Raw genomic sequence first — 16,841 nt, forward strand, 5'->3', positions numbered from 1 at the left:
AAATGTTGGCCAGTAAGCTGATGACCTAGGATGAAAGGCCATTACCTGTCCCATATACCATCTAGTAATAGCCCTTTCAGTCAATTAATCCCTAGAGTGAAAAAGACTATCAGCTCTCCAAAATGAAAGCAACAGCACAAAGAGGGTTTCACCTTTTCAGCTGAGTGACCTACTGATAAACCCACAGCATAGGGTTTGGTTTCAATTCAGGTGTGCTTGTGACAACAGCACATTAAACTGTCTGTCTACAGCAGTGGTCCCCAACCTTTCTGTGGGAATAGCACATTCCTATTCCCAACAGACTGTGGCACCGCGTTGGGGACCCCTGGTCTACAGGGGATTGAAATTTGCAAGAATCTTAAATATTTAACCCCTGGATTGCTCATAATAATGAAGCCAGAAGGCAGTGTGGAACAGAAGGGATAGCACAACATGAACACATTTGCCTGTGCCATGCACAAAGCAAAACACCCTTCCTACAGAATCACTGAACTAAAAGCAAGTGCAGAGAGAGAGAGAGAGAAAAAAAATAAAGAAGGTATTTCTAAACAAACATTCTAAAAATAAAACTTTCCACCTACTATTTAACACACCCTTACTTAGCCTAGGAAGATAAGGACCCTGCTTTGGGGCGTCCACATAGCGGACCACATTCTAATAAGGAGGCTCTCAGGGATCACCTTCCCATTCCTGATAGTAAGGCTAACCCTGATTCATGATTGTATAATATATTTCTGTAGCAAGTACAGGAAATTGCTCACATGGAACAGTAATATTAGGAAATTATTTGATTATTTTAGCTCCTTTTAATGTGATACAGCAGCTAGAAGGAAGGAGGAATGACAACATGATGTGACCAGTCACTTCTCCATGGATCATCAGCAAGTGCACAGGGGACCACCCCTGCTGCACAGATCACAGTCTGAGAACATCTGCCTTAGTTCATTTACTGCTTTAATTTATCATTAACACATCTATTACAAAGATCAAGAGTACAATGTTGAACTGTTAATTCCTAGAAGGTACCAAAAAGTTTTGTAGTAACAATTCATTACTAAACACAATTTGAATGAAAAATTATCTAAAATAATTCTTATGAAAGTAGCTATCAGATAACATATTAAAAATAACAGAACAAGAATATGCTGTATAAATAGAAAAAGAGGTATATGTGCCAAGAGAACTGGCATATGGACATAGAAAATTGGTAGCAAAAATATTCTCCTGTTTTAATACATTGTAGGAGTTACTGCTGCTTGATTTTTTTTCTTTTTAAAGGTTAAAACAAGCAAGTTAAACACAAACATATTTCCCTGTAAAATATGTACATGCACATAAGAAATGCATATTGCAAACACTATTTTTATAAAAGGCTTCCACATTCATTGTCAACTATTTGGATCATTTCAGTCCACATTCAGTCTACTTGGATACTGAGTTTGTAAAACATTTACATTGTTGCTTGTAGTTAAGATACTTGAAGTGTTTATTAAAATCTGAATAAAGTAAATACAAAAAAAAAAATCTATATTTTGTAGTATATAAATAATCAGAATATTCAGCTCCTGTCTAACTAGTACTTTTCATGCATAGATCTCAAAGTGCTTTACAAAAGAAGGTCAGTATTAATATCCCCATTTTACAGATGCGGAAATTGAGGTGCACAGCCTTGACATGAACAGTAGAGTTGGGGTTAGAATCCAGGTCTCTTGTCCCACAATCCACTGTTGAGTACACCAGACCACCCTGCCTTTACTTCACCAAGTAAAAAGTGTTTTTGACTAAATAGTTACAGCGATTTTACAATGAAATTAAAATTCAACATAAACTGTACAAAATCCTCTCAATGTTATACACTGCTTGTTACTTTCTATAAGATGACAAACATTCTAAGGGTATGCACAAGAAACTCCCTGAAAAAGCACAAGATCAAATCTGCACAGACACACCCCTGGAACCCCGACCTGGGATATACTATCTCCTACCCAAGATCCATAAACCTGGAAACCCTGGGCGCCCCAGCATCTCAGGCATTGGCACCCTGACAGCAGGATTGTCTGGCTATGTAGACTCCCTCCTCAGGCCCTACGCTATCAGCACTCCCAGCTACCTTCGAGACATCACTGACTTCCTGAGGAAACTACAATCCATCGGTGATCTTCCTGATAACACCATCCTGGCCACTATGGATGGAGAAGCCCTCTACACCAACATTTCACACAAAGATGGACTACAAGCCGTCAAGAACACTATCCCCGATAATGTCATGGCTAACCTGGTGGCTCAACTTTGTGACTTTGTCCTTACCCATAACTATTTCACATTTGGGGACAATGTATACCTTCAGATCAGCGGCACTGCTATGGGTACCCGCATGGCCCCACAGTATGCCAACATTTTTATGGCTGATTTAGAACAACGCTTCCTCAGCTCTCGTCCCCTAAAGCCCCTACTCTACATGCGCTATATTGATGACATCTTCATCATCTGGACCCATGGAAAAGAAGCCCTTGAGGAATTCCACCATGATTTCAACAATTTCCATCCCACCATCAACCTCAGCCTGGTCCAGTCCACACAAGAGATCCACTTCCTGGACACTACAGTGCTAATAAACGATGGTCACATAAACACCACCCTATACCGGAAACCTACTGACCGTTATACCTACCTACATGCCTCCAGCTTTCACCCTGACCACACCACACAATCCATTGTCTACAGCCAAGCTCTGTGATACAACCGCATTTGCTCCAACCCCTCAGACAGAGACAAACACCTACAAGATCTCTATCAAGCATTCTTACAACTATAATACCCACCTGCGGAAGTGAAGAAACAGATTGATAGAGCCAGAAGAGTTCCCAGAAGTCACCTACTACAGGACAGGCCTAACAAAGAAAATAACAGAACGCCACTAGCCGTCACCTTCAGCCTCCAACTAAAACCTCTCCAACGTATCATCAAGGATCTACAACCTATCCTGAAGGACGACCCAACACTCTCACAAATCTTGGGAGACAGGCCAGTCCTTGCCTACAGACAGCCCCCCAACCTGAAGTGAATACTCACCAGCAACCACAAAGCACACAACAGAACCACTAACCCAGGAACCTATCCTTGCAACAAAGCCCGTTGCCAACTGTGCCCACATATCTATTCAGGGGACACCATCACAGGGCCTAATAACATCAGCCACACCATCAGAGGCTCGTTCACCTGCACATCTACCAATGTGTTATATGCCATCATGTGCCAGCAATGCCCCTCTGCCACGTACACTGGGCAAACTGGACAGTCTCTACGTAAAAGAATAAATGGACACAAATCAGATGTCAAGAATTATAACATTCATAAACCAGTCGGAGAACACTTCAATCTCTCTGGTCACTTGATTTCTGATCTCAAAGTGACTATCCTTCAACAAAAAAACTTCGAAAACAGACTCCAACGAGAGACTGCTGAATTGGAATTCATTTGCAAATTGGATACAATTAACTTAGGCTTGAATAGAGACTGGGAATGGTTGATTCATTATAAAAAGTAACCTATTTCCCCTTGTTTATTCCTTCCCCCCCCTCACTGTTCCTCAGACGTTCTTGTTAAACCCTGGATTTGTGCTGGAAATGGCCCACCTTGATTATCATACACATTGTAAGGAGAGTGATCACTTTACATAAGCTATTACCAGCAGGAGAGTGGGGTGGAGGGAGAGAAAACCTTTTAAAGTGATAAACACCCATTTTTTCATGGTCTGTGTATATAAAAACATCTTCTGTATTTTCCACAGTATGCATCCGATGAAGTGAGCTGTAGCTCACGAAAGCTTATGCTCAAATAAATTGGTCAGTCTCTAAGGTGCCACAAGTACTCCTTTTCTTTTTGCGAATACAGACTAACACGGCTGTTACTCTGAATTCTAAGGGTATGATGCCACAGTTCCTAGACAGGCAGTGAATGCAAACTCAGTCTCTGTGTGGTTTATTTTTGCTGGATGTGCACACTGAACTTTCCTGAGGTGGGAGACCATTATGGGAAGAACAGAATCCTGCTTTATTAGAATGTATAATCACATTCTACTTTTGATGTATTTGTAGTTCCTTATTTTGATAACATTTCACTATACAAAATTTTCAAGACTATTTACGATCAATTAGGCTTTTCACAAAGAGAAAACTCTTACCTCTCCGCAGCGTTGTTTTGCCAATTCCTCTAGTCTGGATTTTAATAGATTAATGTTTTCATTTGACAAACCTTTCGCATTTTTCAGCTGTATTTCAGGGACACTGGAGAAAAAAAATCACAAGAAATGGTCTCTTATGAAGGATAAGATATACAGACAGATAAGGAGACTCATATATGTCACACGACAGGCCAATAAGAACTTTGGTTTTTTTGCAGCAACCCAACAATGGTCATTCAACACCCAAACAAGTAATACTCTATCTACATGATTATAAAAAAGTTCTGCTTTATATTCAACATAATCCGAATTGCTGACACACAAGTACTCAACAGTTTCAACAAGCAGAAGAACCATCAGGGTAACCCCATAGTCTGTGAAAACTACAGTTCTAACCTGATACATTACTTTTTTTAAAGGGATGTACTGAAAATGCAGTACATAGATCTGGCAGAAGATATGGCAGTTTGGGATTTTCTGATTTTCCTTTTACATTATGTAAGCAATATATAATTAATCTGAGGAATACATTCAATAAAGTACATTCAGATAAATAACCAACATTTTTTAAAAGCTTAGACATTTATAGGAGTAAGAAAAACATCTGCAGTTATATTATCTTAAACAAAAATTATAACGGTTATCAAGCTTCAGGGTATAATGAAATCATCACTTGGTCAGGAACAACATTTCCCTTCCCATATGTTAGATCATTGCATAATTGGGCATACTATTTTTCTTTGAGGTATCTGACACAGGCCACTGTTGGAAGCAGATGGAGTATTGGGCTATTCTGACACAACAATATTTATCCACAAAATTACTATCAAGACCATATCCCAGTAGCGGCTGATCACCCACAACAACCCTTTTCATAATTCAAAGGAAATATCCATTAGCCCTCCAAAAGGCTAATTCAGCACAATACAGGACCAGCAGATGATAGAACTATGACAAGCAGACAATTTTAAAGATGAAGATTTTGTTCCCCATTCAGCAAGGTACTGTGCTAACATTAAATTCATGAGTTGTCTCAATGACTTCAGTGGAAGTACTCACATGTTTAAAGTTACATATGGGCTTAAGTATCTTGCTGAATTAGTGCCTAAATCTCCAGTTGGCAGATGTATCTCTATTACTCACTGGCAGCTACATCACAGAAGGGATGAGGTTGCTTCTATCTCAGATGCATGTTTTCGGATGGATTAATTATACAGATAAGGTTACCCACTTTTATACTTCAACACTATAAGTATAACAAATATAGACACATTTAAATCAAGGTAAGAATAAGGGCAATGAACACAATGTTACACTTCAACTTCCATTTTTGTCAAGGAGAGAATAAAGAAAATATTAGAAGACTATATTTTGATTTTCACTCACCTATCAGGGTAAGTTTGGGAACATTTGACCCACAAATCAACTTTGGCATAAACTTCATTGTCACCCGTCAAACCCTGAGGACGCAGAACCAAACTGATTTCCGGAGGCTGTTTTACCTAAAATATAAAACAAGGCTTTTAATTTAAGCAGGAATTAATTCAGGGAAGTCCCATCCTGTGTTATGCAGGAGGTCAGACTAGATGATCCCAATGATCCCTTCCGGCCTTAAAATATCTATGAATTTTTTTACAATTGATTAGTGAACATGTGAACTAATACCATTGATGATCTTATTTTAAACAGTTCAACCTTAGTTTATCCAGCCTATGTGGGAAGATTCATGGAATAAGTGGAAATAGAGATATTCTGAAGAAGGAGTGCCCTAGCATGAGTCATATTTAGGTAAGAGGGAGGTCTGTATTAATGGGTTAGGTTAAACAGTGGTTCACTATATTTTAAATGGAGAAAGGTATGTGAAAAGTGGCTGTCATTTTTTTAAACGAATGGAATTCAGAGTTATTTGTGGAAGGTCACAGACAGCAAGTTAGAGGGGCATTCCACAAAGAAAGAAATCTAAATTTACACTTAGTGTTCGGCCTTCTAGGGTACAGAGATGGAGCTTTTTTATTTTAGGCATATAGGCAGAGTTTTGCTAACTACTGTTTTCTTTCTTTCCTTTTCACTTTTTTAAAACAGTCTTTGTAAACTGACTTCAAAGTAAAATGGAAAAAGTACACAGGAACTTTTTGACACTGGGAGTTTGGATTTACTGAGGAGAAAAGCCAGAAGAAAGATGAGTCATAGATGACAAACATGGTGGTGGAAAGGAAAGAAGAACTAGCTGGAATGACAAAGGAAGAGTGACAAGAGGAAGACAGGCTAGAAACAGCCCAATGCCCCCACCAGGTTCCTCAGGACAGGGAGTGTATGAGCTTGTCTACATGGGAACATTCAGGAAAGTTAATGTGAATCAACTAAAGATGTGAAGTTAATGCACATAAAGTTAAAATATGTTAAATTACATGTGGATTCTCTAATCAAGAGTAAAGTAGCCTTAGTTCACTATAATTTAGGAAGGGATTAAGTCCATATTGAAAATACTGACCAAGTTCCAGTGAGAGTCATGAGATATGGGGAGTGGCAGATATAAAAGGTCAGGGATGGCAGTGATACTTTCAGAGACATTGCAGGTTGAAATGTATGAATTCACCGTCTATGCAAAATAAATAATTCCTTCTTGTCAGAGTCAGATTCCAAGGCCAGAAGGGACCACTATGGTCATCTAGTCTGACCTTCTGTATAACAGAGGCCAATGAACTCACCCCCCACCTCCCAAAAATGCCGTGTGTGTATGTGTAAATCCAATCTTGATTTTAAAATGGCCAGTGATGGAGAATTCACCATGACCCTTGGTAAATTGTTCCAACAGTTAATTATCTTCACCGTTAAAATGCTTTGGCTCCTTTCTTATTGTCAAATATGATGATCTGATGACTACAACAGGAATAATTCCTCCTCAGTGACTAGGTTTTTACACTGCTTCTTTACAGCTTTTCCTTAACAATCGAATGGAATGGGTATTTGTGAGTGGAATAATATTGCCATTTGTAATATCATTCCTGAATTATAGAAAAGTATAGCAAACATGGCTGAAACATCACTGTATCTCCCAAAACAGCAGCAAAAGAAGGTGCTACTGTATCTTAAAGTTCATTTAAAATGTAGATTTTTTTAAAAAAAAAAATCCATTTCAATCTATGATGCTCAAATTACTGGAAGAGTTCACAGGAATAGCCACAACTCAAAAAAAGAGCAGAAGCCACCCTCTCCATCCAGCACATGGAGTGGCCAGCATGGAGCCACTCCTGAGTAGCAAAAGAAGGGAACAGGCATGGGTAGGGATAAGTGAGGTTGGAAGTGGTGAGTCCAGCAGAGAAGTTTGTAGGAGTCGGGAATGGTAGAAAGGAAGGGAGGGCCCGGGCTGGAGTTGATATCACTGGAGGTGAGGAGGCAGCATCAGAGAATATGTGGGAAGAGACTATGACATCTAGAAGGGGAATGGAAAGAATTAGAGAAGAGTAGGCGACTGGCCATGATATTAATCAATCAGTTATCCTAAGAAACAGTTATTGTGAAATTGAAAGTTAGTGTGAGCCAAATAATCAGGGAAATGTTATATGGTGAATCAATTAGCATGCAACAAATATGCAGAGAAACAACAGTAATATGAATCAATGCAGAGAACCAGTTATGAGGTGAGTCAATTAAGCAAATAGGTATGCAATTAATCTATTAAGGAATGACTCAACTACAGAGGAAATAAAAATGCTGACAATTAATTAAAAAGCAAGTCACATATGCAGAGTATTAATTATAGCTAGAATTAAAAAAGGGTGCTGAGGATTAATCATAAAGTCAGTTATATAGAGGGCCATCAAAGAGTTGGAAGACAATAGGCGACCAGTAAGGAGGCTGAATGCTTCTGGTGTTCTTGAGAAATCAAGGACTTGGTAATGTCAGCAACCAAGTTCTACAAATGTTCTGAAGACGTGCCCTGCTCAAAGGGAGAAATGGTGGCTAATCCTGGCGGGCAAACTAAGGGCCTCTCTCAGAACACTGCTGAGAGACTAGCTAGGGTGAGAGAACTGAGTTACTCAAATAGGGAAAACTTGTGAGGATTTACCTCCTAGTTTCATCTAGGAGTTACTCAGACCATCACAAGGGAAACATCACCAAAACTTTGTTAATCATGAATAAAGGTATATTTGTTAAGGAACATATAAATTTAAAGACAATTTACACAGCACACAATCAGTATTTTTATACACAGAACTGTCAGTTCAGCAGCAACCTTTGTGGGGAACCAGTAATAAAAAGTTCTAAGTGACAATCCAAAATGATTTGTACTTTACATAGGGTTCTGGAAGAGATGGATGATGTTTAGTTACGCAGCAGGAGAGTGGAATTATCACATGCAAAGATGTATCAGTTTAGCAGCTGCAGGTGAGAATGGGAGGGACTTTCCTTTAAAGTCAACCCCAAATCATCCTTTTATTTCACTTACATCATTCTCGAGCATGCAGGTGATAATAATTCCCTGGTACCATTGTCATACACAGACATCTTAGAAAGAAAAGGAGTACTTGTGGCACCTTAGAGACTAACCAATTTATCTGAGCAATTTATTTGAGACTTTATATACACACAGAGAATATGAAACAATACCTCCTCCCACCCCACTGTCCTGCTGGTAATAGCTTATCTAAAGTGATCAACAGGTGGGCCATTTCCAGCACAAAGCCAGGTTTTCTCACCCTCCACCCCCCCACACAAATTCACTCTCCTGCTGGTGCTAGCCCATCCAAAGTGACAACTCTTTACATAATCAAGTCGGGCTATTTCCTGCATAGATCCAGGTTTTCTCACATCCCCCCCACCCCCATACACACACAAACTCACTCTCCTGCTGGTAATAGCTCATCTAAACTGACCACTCTCCAAGTCTCCTTACAATGTGTATGATAATCAAGTTGGGCCATTTCCAGCACAAATCCAGGTTTTCTCACCCTCCACCCCCCCACACAAATTCACTCTCCTGCTGGTGCTAGCCCATCCAAAGTGACAACTCTTTACATAATCAAGTCGGGCTATTTCCTGCATAGATCCAGGTTTTCTCACATCCCCCCCACCCCCATACACACACAAACTCACTCTCCTGCTGGTAATAGCTCATCTAAACTGACCACTCTCCAAGTCTCCTTACAATGTGTATGATAATCAAGTTGGGCCATTTCCAGCACAAATCCAGGTTTTCTCACCCTCCACCCCCCCACACAAATTCACTCTCCTGCTGGTGCTAGCCCATCCAAAGTGACAACTCTTTACATAATCAAGTCGGGCTATTTCCTGCATAGATCCAGGTTTTCTCACATCCCCCCCACCCCCATACACACACAAACTCACTCTCCTGCTGGTAATAGCTCATCTAAACTGACCACTCTCCAAGTCTCCTTACAATGTGTATGATAATCAAGTTGGGCCATTTCCAGCACAAATCCAGGTTTTCTCCCCCATGAAGACAGGTTTCAGAGTAAGAGTCGTGTTAGTCTGTATTCGCAAAAAGAAAAGGAGTACTTGTGGCACCTTAGAGACTAACCAATTTATTTGAGCATAAGCTTTCCTGAGCTACAGCTCACTTCATCGGATGCATACTGTGGAAAGTATAGAAGATCTTTTTATTCACACAAAGCATGAAAAAATGGGTGTTTTCCACTACAAAAGGTTTTCTCTCCTCCCACTCCACTCTCCTGCTGGTGATAGCTTATCTAAAGTGATCACTCTCCTTACAATAAGAAAAGGAGTACTTGTGGCACCTTAGAGACTAACCAATTTATTTGAGCATGAGCTTTCGTGAGCTACAGCTCACTTCATCTACGAAAGCTCATGCTCAAATAAATTGGTTAGTCTCTAAGGTGCCACAAGTACTCCTTTTCTTTTTGCGAATACAGACTAACACGGCTGTTCCTCTGAAACCTCTCCTTACAATGTGTCTGATAATCAAGTTGGGCCATTTCATGGGGGAGAAAAGGAGTACTTGTGGCACCTTAGAGACTAAACAAGGTGCCACAAGTACTCCTTTTCTTTTTGCGAATACAGACTAACACGGCTGTTACTCTGAAACCAGACATCTTAGGTTAGCAGCAGCTTGATGGGGAAGGAGTGCAAGGAAAACACATTCTTCCCTTGATAGATAATGAATTCATTAAGTATGTTTAGAAACGGCTCTTGGTAGAAGAACAATGGGACAATTCCCTTTCCTGATCCCAGTCTTGCTCATTTCTGTTTAATGATTACTAGAGGAAAGGAGGAAACCCATTTTAGCCTTTACTACATTAGAGATTTTAGCAAAAACTTCCCCCCAACTTTCAATAGTAGCACCAGTGGCAACCCTAGTCTACACAAGGGATCAGCAGATTCTTAGTTAATTGAATTAGTTAAATTCAATATTAAAGCTGCTCCTTGAAAAGTTTAATTAATACTGTGATAAAAAGCCCAGCACTGGCTTGAGCTTTGGCTATAGCATACAGCTAAACAAATAACTTTTACTACAACTCCCTAGCATAAACATGGCCTGAGAAGCCTGTCTGCTCAGTTTATCATTATGATTGTTTGAACTTTCTACTGTTCCTGCAGTGCCCACACAGCCGGAACCAGTGCTGGTAATGCTGGGTGTGCTAGCAGAGGCAGGCCCTGCCGCTTACACCCTGCTTCCCGGGGGAGGTCAGAAAACCTTTGCCAGGTCTTCAAGAAAGCTCCCGCTGTGGTACACGAAGCTGTGCGGGGGGTGGCAGCGCAGCGGCAGCCACAGACGCTCGCGCCAGGGCCAAGGCTCTCCCCCTTTACCTCGCACGGGGCTCTCGCGTTAGCACCAGCTCCGGGGCTGCATAAGAGCACGGAGCAGCGCACATCTGGCTGGGCAGGCCAAGCAGGGACCGCCTTGGCTGCCGTGCGAGAGGAAGGGGGGTAGCTCAAGCAGCGGGCAACTCACCCTCCATGCAGGTCTACGTGGAGAGCGGCAGAGAGACGCGGGGGCGAGGCGGGGGGACCGGTAGGGGGTTAAGTAAGGAAATCCCGTCCCAGGCTCCTCGGGGGAGGGCAGGACAAGGGGACACCGCAGCAGGACACATTTTTTGTCGCAGCAGTGCCAGGCTACCCGAGCTCCCTTCAGGGCACCCACCCTGCCGCCCCCCGGCGCCGGGGGCTTGGCCAGGCACCCATCCGCCCCCATGCGCCGGGCTGCCCCGGGCCGCGCGGCTCGCTACCTTCCAGGGCTGCTCCTGCCGCAGGTCTCGGAAGTCCTGCCCGTAGATGGACTCCAGCACCTGCAGCTCGTTCTCCTGGCGGAGCAAGTAACTCTCCGGGGCCTCCTCCGCCCCCAGCGCGCCGCTCACCCGGGCCATGTCAGCTCCGGCAGCTGCAGCGGCAGCCGCTGCCAGCCATGGCACGGCCGCCCCCGCCGAGCACTGGCCCCAGGCGCCCGCCAGCGAGAGCGCGGCCCTTCTGCCTTGGGAGCCGGCCTCTGCCGCAGGCCCTACCCGCCGCTGGTGCTGCCCCCCGCGGTCGCAGGAGGAGCTGCCGCCTCTCAAGCACGGTGAAACTGGGGCCTCCCTAGCTCCCGCAGCTCCCCAGCCCTGCCCGGCCTCCTCCCTAGAGCTCAGCCCCGGGACACCTCCTGCCTCTGCACAGCGCTTCTCCACCTCGGCCCCAGATACTCCCCCACCCCCTCCTGGCGTCTGACCGATGAAGGGGAAAGGAACAAGACTGAAGCACCCGCGGGGGAAATGATGCTCTGACCTTGACTAGCACTGGCTCTCAAAAAGTCCTCGGTCTAAGACTGGAAATGAAGTGAGCTGTAGCTCAGGAAAGCTTATGCTCAAATAAATTTGTTCGTCTCTAAGGTGCTACAAGTACTCCTTTTCTTTCAGTGCCTTAGGTAAACGGATAGGTTCTAGTGTTTATGAACCCTTGAGACTTCTCATACACTTTCTTTTGGGGGGGTGGGCACAATTAAGATCGCAGCCCCATTTTGCTAGGTGCTGCATGAATACACAGAAAGACGTGGTCCCAGCCCGGAGAAGCTTAATACAATTATATTTCATGCAGTGCATAGTTAACCTGTGGAACCCATCTTGAGTCCAAGAATTTTGTAGGTTTCAAAAAATGGGTTAGACATTTATATGGATAATGAGAACATCTGCAGTTATATTAGAATAAAAAATGAGGACTAAAAACCCTCCTGTTTCTGGGTATACATCAATCACTAAGATGACAGCTTTAGGAAAAAATCTGTCCTATGGATAAGTTAGTCTATATTTGCCCACTATGAAACTTCTTACAGCTTTTTCTGAAGCATCTGGTTTAGTCAGACTGAGGGAATGATTCCCTATGGCAAGTTCTGTGTTCAAACTTTATAAAAAATAGTCAAAGATATTGTCAAAGACAACAGAGTAAATAAAATTTGAAATGTTTAGGCACAGCTGATTTTGAGCTATGACAGCAAATAAATAAAAAAAACCTTTTGGAAACTTTTCAGCAAAAGCAAAATCCTGACATCATATGACATTACACCCTAAACATTCCTAATAATTCTCCTTTGCCACAAATCCATACATGACCTTTCAGACATCAGATGGGGCTGTCAAAATCAATCATTTAAGAGAAATGAAGGTAACTTTGGAGAAACTACTATCTCTGTATAGTAATGATAATATCCAAACCTTTCCTGAACACTGAACTACTTTACTATTAAAAAAATAACAAGGCAAACTGTCTTGATAGCAGTTCCAATTCTTTCTCAATACAGTTCATGCCTTTCAGATCACTGCTCTGAGGCATACCACTAATATTTGAAATAACACATACATGCTACACAATACAACCCCCAAAAGCCAAATTCCCATATTGCAAAGAAACTGAACACCCACTGGACAGAAATATTGGAAGCAAGAAGAATGTGCTTTCGTTGTAGAAGAAGTAATCATCTGATAATCAGCTGTAAGTAGATATGTACTATTAATTAGTACAGCATGAGATGGGGTGTGTTTTTTTATGGCATGATGTGCCATAAAACAATTACAGATGTGAACTGGAAATAAAAGAACAGTGGTTAACCTTCTCATTGTTTTGAAATCTAGTTGTAGCATTTATTTATCTGTCTTTTGCAAAATGGATAACAAATATATATTTTTTCCTTTAGCAAGTCAATTTATGTGTGCCCGTTTACTTAGGGTTGCCAACTATCTAATCGAACGAACCCAAACACCCTTGCTCTGCTCCTTCTCCGAGGCCCCGCCCCCCCCACTCCACTTGAGTGCAGGGGTTTGGGGTGTGGGCTCTGGGATGAGGGGTGGGGATGAGGGGTTAGGAGTGTGGGAGGGGGCTCCAGGCTGAACCTGGGGCAGGGGTTTGGGTGCAGGAGGGTGGGTGGGCTCTGGGAGGGGAGTTTGGGTGTGGAAGGGGGCTCAGGGCTGGGACAGATGGTTTGGGTGCAGGAGGACGTGCGGGCTGTGGCCAGGCGGCGCTTACCTTGTGCAGCTCCTGGAAGCGACCGGCAAGTCTGGCTCCTAGGCTCAGGGGCAGCCAGGCGGCTCTGTGTACTGTCCCTGCCTGCAGACACTGCCTCCGCAGCTCCCATTAGCTGCGGTTCCATGGAGTCAGTGCTCAGGGGGGTGGGGAGCAGCGCTCAAAGACTCTCTGAACCCCCTGCACCTTGGAGCCAGATGGACGTGCCAGTCGCTTCCAGGAGCTGCGTGGAGCCTGGGCAGGTAGGGAGCCTGCCTTACCCCATTCTGCTGCCGACTGGACTTTTAGTGGTCTAAAATCTCCCAGATTAGCTTCAGTAGCCTTCGGGAGATCGAGCCCGATTCCGGGAGACTCCTGGCCAATCCGGGAGAGTTGGCAACCCTAGTTTACATATCCAAAATGGGAATAATGAAATTTAAGCACCTTGTGGAGGAGTAGGGAGATTATTTAATTGCAGTAGAATCTCAGAGATACAAACACCAGAGATAGAAACTGACAGGTCAACTGTGTCTGCAGATCTCATTTGGCACCAAAAGTATGCAATCAGGCAGCAGGAGAAACAAATAATAAAAATTAAAAAAGCAAATACTGTATGACTAAGCAAAATAACAAGCAGTAGGTAGTGCAAATGTGTCACACCTTGAATTGATACAAAGCTAGAAATATTAAAAAAAACTCAAGAGTGGTGTTAGCCTCAGCAACATAGCAGTACAATATGGTATCAGGAAATCAACCATTACCATCACTCATCAACCATCATTTGGAAAAACCAGGAAAAAATAAAGCAATTTGCAAAAGAAGCCAAAAACAGCGGAGAAGTAAAAAGCAGGTGTATTGTGTGCAAAACTGTTGCTGCTGATTTTGATAAGGCAATGCATCTGTGGTTTGCACAAGAGAGATCAAAAGGCACTCCTATAAGTGGTGTGATGGTTACAGAAAAGGCAAAGTTACTCTACTGAGAAATGTATCCAGACAAAGGTGAGGAACAGTTTAAAGCAAGCACAGGGTGGCTCTGCTGGTTCAAAAATCAGCATGGAATACGACCTCTTCCCCATGAGGTCACCCACTAGGTCTCCACGAAACCCCTGGGTGGGAAGTCAGCCCTCCGAGGTCCTCCTTCTTCTAATTTGGGTGGTTTTTCGCTTAGGTTCCTCCTGCGGTCCCTGGGGCTTCCTGGTTTAGGAGCTAGAAGTTGGGGCCCTTCTGCGGCCAAGTAATCTTCCATCAAGGACACCGCCTCAACGGTGTCAACTGAGAGCCCTCAGCTGATGTCAGCAAACCCATCTGTGTAAACTGCTCTAGAACAATACCCTCTGCCACTTGAGGCGTGGTCAACTTCTTGGGTTCCAACCACCTCCAACAGTAATCTCAGAGTCGCTGAGCCACTGCCCAAGGTCATGCCCCTGGGGAATGCCTCTCCCGTCAAAACTGCTGATGAAATGTTTCAGGGCTCACCCCGGTTTGGTCTAATACGACGGCCTACACTTTGGCATAGTTGAGGGCTTCTGTAAGGTCTAAGTTCCGGTAGGCCGTTTATGCTGGTCTGGTTAGGTATGGGGCCACTAGAGAAGCCCAGTATTCTGGAGGCCAGTGGGCCACCATGGCAACCTGTTCGAACGTGACCAAGAAGGCCTCTGGGTCATCCATGAGCCCTATTTTGGCCAGCCTCACTGGTAACCCAGTAAGGGTGTTCTCTGAGCTCTGGCTCACCCCAACAGGTCCAGGTGGTCCCTGCGGCTGTAGGAGCTCCGCCATCTGCTGAACTAGCCATTCTTCCTGGGATTGGTGTTGTGCGGCTAGCTCCCTAAACAGCTGCTGCTGCTCTTGGTGCTGGGCCATCTGCGGTCGTTGTTGGGCGTCCATTTGCTGTAGTAGCTGCGCTTGTTGCTGTTTTTGCTGGGTAGCCTGCTGCTGCTGGCTTTCTAGCATCCATTTTAATATCTTGTCTGTGTCCATGAGGTCCTCGCATGTAGCTTCCTCAGATTAGTCCTCTTAGTAGGATCTGACCAGTGCCTGCATTCTCTACCATGTGTGATGGGCGGGGCCTTACTGGTTGAGTTAGGGCACCCCCATCAGCCCAGCATGGGAGTGGTCCGCTCTGACACTTGGTCATGGGCTTCCCCGTTAAGCAGGTGATTTCTGCCAACTGTGGCCCGGCCCGCAGATGGGGTCACCTAAACGGGTAATCCGTGGATTCTAAGTGGCAAAACAATCAGTCTGTGGAATTAGCTCCCAAGTCCCGGTGAAGCAGCAAGCAGGCTGCAGTGGGACAAAGTAAGCAATTAGTCTATAGCCCGGCAGCCTCCTGGCTGGGGCAGCAAACAATCAAACAGATGGAGGAATTAGCCCCTGGTCAGGGCGAAGCAGCAACAGGCTGCAACCCCTGGGCAGGACAAAGCAAGCAAGCAATCAGTCTATAGGCCTCACGTCTCTTGGGTCTGGGGCGTAGTTTAAGCAGCTTCCTCAACAGGTGGGGGCCCAGCTTCCATGGCGGTCTCTGCAGGCAGTGGGTCATCTAGCGTGTAGTCCCAGTCCCTGGGCTTTACCCCCAGGGGCGCTGCAGGTACCTCTGCAGGAGCCAGCAATGTATTCCCTGCCTCCTTCATTCCCTTCCTTGGCCTGCCTCCTTTTAGCTGAGTTCTCCACTTGGAGCAGATTCACCAGGGAAGAAGGGGTGTGCCTCCTGAGCCCACAATGATTGCTCTGCCCCTTGTGGCCAGTGCGGGGCTGGTACACCCCCATCACAGCCATTATAGAGACCAGAGCAAGTACATTTTTCTACAGCATTTTTTTTTTTAGTGTTCTTTGAATGGACATTTAAATCGTGGGCTTGTGTGTTGGCATTTTTTTTCATGGCTAACAAACACTAAAAAAGAAGAAAGAAATTAAAATTGAAATACAGTATTGTGTTAAACATAAACTATTAATAGGAAAGTTTAAAAAAATTGACAAGGTAAGGAAACTGTTTTCTGTGCTTGTTTCATTTAAATTACAATGGTTAAAAGCAGCATTTTTCTTCTGCACAGTAAAGTTTCAAAGCTGGATTATGTTCATGTTCAGTTGTAAACTTTTGAAAGAACAAACAGAACATTTTGTTCAGTTACAAACAACCTCCATTCCTTGAGGTGTTTGTAACTCTGAGGTTCTACTGTATTTTTAAGGTGCTTAGATATCCTCAGATGAAAATTAT

General features: G+C 43.7%; 1 protein-coding gene across 1 annotated transcript in view; it reads right to left on the reverse strand.

Moving 5' to 3' along the window:
* EIF2AK4 (eukaryotic translation initiation factor 2 alpha kinase 4) overlaps positions 1-11,841 on the reverse strand; it is a 74,548-nt gene extending 62,707 nt beyond the window's left edge. Inside the window, exons 1-3 of the mRNA XM_048853578.2 lie at positions 11,392-11,841; positions 5,570-5,685; positions 4,184-4,286 (exon numbers count right to left, since the gene is read on the reverse strand). Of these exons, the coding sequence (XP_048709535.1) occupies positions 4,184-4,286; positions 5,570-5,685; positions 11,392-11,529 (357 nt within the window). The 5' untranslated portion in view covers positions 11,530-11,841. The remainder of the gene's footprint in view (positions 1-4,183; positions 4,287-5,569; positions 5,686-11,391) is intronic.
* Positions 11,842-16,841: the final 5,000 nt, after the last annotated feature.

The sequence above is a fragment of the Caretta caretta genome, chromosome 6, assembly GCF_965140235.1.
Source record: "Caretta caretta isolate rCarCar2 chromosome 6, rCarCar1.hap1, whole genome shotgun sequence".
Classification (NCBI taxonomy): domain Eukaryota; kingdom Metazoa; phylum Chordata; order Testudines; family Cheloniidae; genus Caretta; species Caretta caretta.